The sequence below is a fragment of the Colobus angolensis genome, unplaced genomic scaffold (assembly GCF_000951035.1).
Source record: "Colobus angolensis palliatus isolate OR3802 unplaced genomic scaffold, Cang.pa_1.0 Scaffold128, whole genome shotgun sequence".
NCBI classification, from domain to species: domain Eukaryota; kingdom Metazoa; phylum Chordata; class Mammalia; order Primates; family Cercopithecidae; genus Colobus; species Colobus angolensis.
The window spans coordinates 3,270,614-3,276,320 of record NW_012114030.1 but is presented as its reverse complement, the minus strand read 5'-3'; the positions used below and the strand labels follow the sequence as shown (position 1 = coordinate 3,276,320).

General features: G+C 53.0%; 1 protein-coding gene across 2 annotated transcripts in view; it reads right to left on the bottom strand.

The window, feature by feature from the left end:
- Positions 1 to 2,367, bottom strand: part of STX4 (syntaxin 4) — a 7,029-nt gene extending 4,662 nt beyond the window's left edge. For both annotated transcript variants that reach the window (XM_011933611.1, XM_011933610.1), the window contains exons 1-5: positions 2,024 to 2,367; positions 1,745 to 1,846; positions 1,534 to 1,633; positions 1,324 to 1,398; positions 817 to 887 (exon numbers count right to left, since the gene is read on the bottom strand). In XM_011933611.1, coding sequence (XP_011789001.1) covers positions 817 to 887; positions 1,324 to 1,398; positions 1,534 to 1,633; positions 1,745 to 1,846; positions 2,024 to 2,053 — 378 coding nt within the window. In that variant the 5' untranslated portion in view covers positions 2,054 to 2,367. The remainder of the gene's footprint in view (positions 1 to 816; positions 888 to 1,323; positions 1,399 to 1,533; positions 1,634 to 1,744; positions 1,847 to 2,023) is intronic.
- Positions 2,368 to 5,707: the final 3,340 nt, after the last annotated feature.

The following is a 5,707-nucleotide window of genomic DNA, read 5'->3' as shown; positions in this document are numbered from 1 at the left end:
GGAGCTTGCAGTGAGCTGAGATCCGGCCACTGCACTCCAGTCCGGGCGACAGAGCAAGACTCCGCCTCAAAAAAAAAAAAAAAGATATTACACCAGGGGAGTTCCTCTTCAGTGTTGCCCCAGGGAAGTTCCACTTCCTGACTTCTTGAATTCCAGCTGTGGGACTAAGGATGTCCCTGTCACATAGATAGGAAACCTGCCAATCAATTTGTGACTTCTCACTCTCCTTCCCTGGGCAGTGCCGTTAGCCACCAGATCACACGTGAGTAATGTCTTTATCCCCTATTGAACCCTAACTCCTCATCTTGACTCCCAGAAAACACGTGTCCCAGCTGGGCACGGTGGCTCATGCCTGTAACTCCAGCACTTTGGGAGGCCGAGGCAGGAGGGTCACCTGAGGTCAGGAGTTCGAGACCAGCCTGGCCAACATGGTGAAACCCCGTCTCTACTAAATATACAAAAATTAACTCGGCATGGTGGTGTCCGCCTGTAATCCCAGCTATTCAGGAGGCTGAGGCAAAAAGAAAAGAAAACATGTGTCCCACAGTCAAGCCTAGGTCTTGTCTGGGGTCAATAAGTAACTTCTTATTGAATGGAAGAAAATAAAGCAGGGTGTTATAACCGGACTGAGCATCAGGACACCTGGTTTCCTGACCTTGAGCAAGTTCCTTCTCTCTCTGAGCTCAGGTTCCCCACTTGAAAAAATCATCCAATTGGACTCCATGACATCTGCAGGCCCTTCCTTCATACATCTGTCATCTAATACTTCATGAAACATTTGCTGAAATGTCCTCATTTCTGAGAAAAAAAACCCACCTGGGTTTTTCTCATTCTTGTGTTGACGGAGTTATAGTTCTCATCAGCTTCCTCCTTCTGGGGCTCTATGGCTGTGGGAAGACACAGGGGTATTGGGGGTACTTGTCTCCATAGGATTTTTAGGGAAATATAATTTATAATAAAATGACTAAGGCTGAGCCTCCAAGAGGAGAAAGTAAGTTTATTTTTCTTTGCATTACATCACTTGAGTTCCCGTAGGAATGCAGAGGCCACCTAACAAAACCCCATCTCCCTGTCCAAAGAATGCCCAGTGGGCAGCGATAACTGTGTCAGTAAATGGTTTCATTGTAAATAAAAGAAACTGAGAGACCGGCTTGTGCTGTGGAGAGTACAATGGCCTGGAGGCCAGGAGATAGAGATGCTAGAACCAGGCCTGCTGTGTGACCTGGATATATCACTGGCTTCTCTGGGCCACACACTCCCCAGATATACCAACAACAGGGCAGGATCAGAGGGAAGGATCTGCCTGAGGTCCCAGTAGCTCACCCTTCAGCTGCAGGCGGATCTCCCTCCCCAGCTGTTTGATCTCGTCGCGCAGGTTCTGCAGCTCCTGCTTCATGCCTGAATAAGAGAAGGCCACGACTCCCAAACAGCAGCCCCCACCTCAACAAACCACCCTGGCCACCACCTGCGTGGAACTACAACCCCCACAATCCCTGGGGCGGAGCATGCGCTATGCAGCCCGGTTTCACTCACTCTCCTCAGGAAGGGGCGTGGCCAGGATGGTGACCTGCTGTTTCTCCAACTCCTGGACTTTATTCCCCAGCTTGACAATAGTCTGCCGAATTGTCCGGACCTGGGGAGGGTGACCGAGAGGGCTGAAAGAGATATGGGGTACTCCAGACCACGCTGCTCCTTGGGTCCTCCTACCCCCTCGCGAATCCAGGCCAAGACTCCATCCCCTTACCTTCTGGAAGAACTCCTCGTCCGGGCTCCCCAGCCGTGCCGTGCCCGGGTGCACCACCAGCGCGACTCGCTCCTTGTCCTCTTCGTCCGAGCTGTCATCCCCCTGCCAGGCCCGGAGTCATTGGCACCACTGTTTCGCTGCGGCTGTCACCCCGCAGGACCCACAGGCTTCCGGGACTTTCCTTCCTGGCCATCAGCCACCCCTCCCTACCCCGAAGACCAGGAGTCCTGCGTTCCAGTTCGTCCGCCCGTCCCCATCCCCGCTGCCCTGGCGTCTCACCTGCCTCAGCTCGTGGGTCCTGTCCCGCATGGCGGCCTGAGCTCTCCCTCCCCGGCGTCAGACCGGGAGGCCCGCAAACTTGGAATTCCCGTACCCCACTCACACTCTGACACTCCCCTCCCTCCCCCTGCGGACCCCAACACTCCCACGAGCCACCAAAGCCTCCGTCCCTTGCACTGCCCACAGTCAATGGGAAGGCGCCGACCCCGGGGACCCCCCAAGGTTCCACAGGTTGGAATTCCCTTTTCTTCCCCGCTCCAGCTCCAGCAGCCTCAGCCCCGCCCCTCCGTGATAAATTCGGGGCATGCGCATATGGTCGCGTCTCTTCCTCGCCGGAGGCGGGGAAGGTGGAGTCGGAAGTTGTTGCGCCCCGAGCGGAAGCGGAGCTGCCGGGATGAGAGAACTCGCTACCGTCACCGGAACCGTTGCATCTTCAACGGAAATCTGGTTGCCAAAAGGGGTAGGAATACGTCATTTGTACGTAATCTGAGGCACCCGCATCTCACATCACCCCATGGTGCCCCCACTGCGTCACGTAACCAACCCGGTCCCAAACTCGTGGACCGCAGAATGTGACGCTGTGACTGTCACGTGTCCCGGCTCTGTCAGCGCCGTCTCTGGGACGCTGTTTTCATCACGACGTCCCCGGCACTCCGACGACCGAACGACGCCCACACGGCCCCTGCGAGGTGGGGAGGGGCGCGCCCACCACCCCCAGAGGCCTTTCGAGGCAGTGGGTGGTAGGACCCTTGCTGACTTCGCCCTTGCTGACTTCGCCTTTATTGCTTTCGGGTCCAGGGGCGTGGGCGGACTGACGACTTAGCATTTGGGGCTGTCAGCATCATGGGACCTTGAAAATCGGGAAATAATAGGATCCGAGTCGTCAGCGTCAGAAAATTGCAGGGTTGTGTGGGCAGGGAATCTAGGGGTGGGAAGTGACCTCAGCCAAGGCAGAAACCTCTTCTTCCGCATCCTCCTGGCGCAGCCTCTGACAGGTGGGCAGCCAGCCGGCGCCTTCCTTGAACACTGCAGCCCGGCTGCACTCACCACCTTGTGAGCCGTCAGACCATGTGAGGGCAGCTCAGGCTAAGAAAAGTGTCTCTACTGAGCACGCTGCCTTCCCTGCCACTCACACCCCCCAGACCCTACCTTGCATCTGAGGCAGGTAAAGACTTTGTTCTCAACTGAATCTAGGGAGTTCCTAGCTCAGTACCAAGCACATTATGGGCCCTCTATAAATACTTGTGGACAGAATCTTAGCCTTTCATGTATCTGAGGATGAAGCCCCTGGTTCCTTGGTCTTCTTTAGGCTTCAGTCTTTCTGACTGTGACACTTCTCTAATCCTGGCTATCGAGATATTCACTCATTTTTTATTTTTAAAAATTTTTACAAGATGGGGTCTCACTATGTTGTCCAAGCTGGTCTCTAACTCCTGGGCTCAAGCAATCCTCCTGCCTCAGCCTCCCAAACTGCTGGGATTACAGGCATGCACCACCATGCACAGAACATTCATTCATTTAATGGATATTTTTGGGCACATACTATGGGCCAAACACTGTTCTAGGGCTGGAGATACATCAAGGACTAATAGATAAAAATTCCTGCACTCGTGGAACTTAAATTCTCTAGAAGGAGTCCCCAAGGTCACTTAGCAAGTCTCAGCATAGCTGGGAATGAATAACGGGTCTCCTGGACCCCAGGGCTCTGTCCAGGAAGCTTCCGTGAAGGTACAAGCAAGGAAAGGAATGGACCCTTTCTGCTATACCCTGGTCAGGAAACCTAGATTCCTGGGACTGGGTTGCTATGGACTTCTGGAAATTGCTTCCTGTCTCTAGGTGTCGATCTCCCTCTGCACAGTGGGTAACTGGGGGGGATGGGGAGATCATGTTTATGGGTATCGGCTGCTCTAAACTTCAGTGATGATGAGGTTGGAAACTGTCAAGTGCTGTCTGATTCTATGTGAGGATTTTTGGCTCTTCTCTTCCTGTTAAAACCCAGCTCTAGCAGGGTGCAGTGGCCTATGCCTGTAATCCCAGCACTTTGGGAGGCAGAGGCAGGCAGATCACCTGAGGCCAGGAGTTGGAGACCAGCCTGGCCAACATGGCGAAACCCCATCTCTACAAACGTACAAAAATTAGCCAGGCATGATGGCAGGTGTCTGTAATCGCAGCTACTCGGGAGGCTCAGACAGGAGGATTGCTTGAACCCGGGAGGCGGAGGTTGCAGTGAGCTGAGATCACGCCATTGCACTCCAGCCTAGGCGACAGAGTAAGACTCCATCTCAAAAAAAAAAAAAAAAAACACACACACAAAACCCAGCTAGTAGGAGAGTGGTTCCCTGATCAACCCACAGAGGGAATGCAGAGTTTTTCAGAAAGCCTCCCCTGGAGACGGTGAGGAAAGATTCTCTGCTCCCGGGTCTTCCATGTCAGCCTCTGCCTCTTCAGTCACTGCTGCTTGCCTCCCGCATCTTTTGTCCCCTACCACCTGACCCCCTTCCCCCTCCTACTCTGTGTCTCTGAGTGGCATATGGTGGAAGGGCTCTTGGACCCCTGACTCATAGTCCTGCATGGGATCTTAAATAATGCATTACTCCTCTCTGGGACTCAATTTCCCCATTTGACGGCTTGGTCCTATAATTTCTGCCTTGCCTAAGGTAGGACTTGGACAGTATCTAGTGAGGTTAAGAAGGATGTGGAAGGGGCTGGAAAACTGTCGACGGTGCCCTCCCCTCTGGGCCTTTTTTCTTTTTCTTTTTCTTTTTTTTTTTTTTTGAGGTTGGGTCTGGTTCTGTCACCCAGGCTGGAGTGCAGTGGTGTGCTCTCAGGTTCAGTCAATCCTCCTGCCTCAGCCTCCCAAGTAGCTGGTACTATAGGCATGCGCCACCATGCCTGGCTAATTTTTGTATATTTTTTTGGTAGAGACTGGGTTTCGCCGTGTTGCCCAGGCTGGTCTCAAACCCCTGGGCTCAGTCGATCCACCCACCTTGGCCTCCCAAAGTGCTGGGATTACAGGTGTGAGCCACCGTGCCCAGCCTCTCTGAGCTTTTAGTACTTTAGGTTCCAGCATCTTCTGGGCCCCCTGGTCCCATCCGCTTCTTTGTTTCTCAGCGTCTTGATGGCATGCCGTCTCGATCCACTAAACTTCTCGGGATTATAATATTCATTATTTCATTTGTGGTCTCTGGGTGAGATTGCAGGGTTTTGGAATGGTGACTTAAGGTCACAGGAAGCTGGACTCCAAGCCTTGTGGTGGTATGTGGAGAGGAAAGAGGCCATTTAGAGAGATTGGCGCTGGGGATGGAGCTCTCCAGAGCTGAGCCCTTTGTTCCTCTCAGGCCCTCTGAGCAGCCTTGAAGTGGATATTAACTATCTTAGGCTGGGTGCAGTGGCTCATGCCTGTGATCTTAGCACTTTAGGAGGCCAAGGTGGATAGATACTTGAGGCCAGGAGTTCGAGACCAGCCTGGGCAACATAGCATCTGTCTCTACAAAAAAATCTTCTTTTGATTACCCAGGTACACTGGCGCTTTTCTGTAGTCCCAGTTACTCAGGAGGCTGAGGCAGGAGGATCACTTGAGTCCATGAGGTCAAGGGTACAGTCAGCAGTGATCTTGCCACTGCATTCCAGCCTGGGTGACAGAATGAGATCCTGTATCAAAAAAAAAAAGTTATATTAAATCAT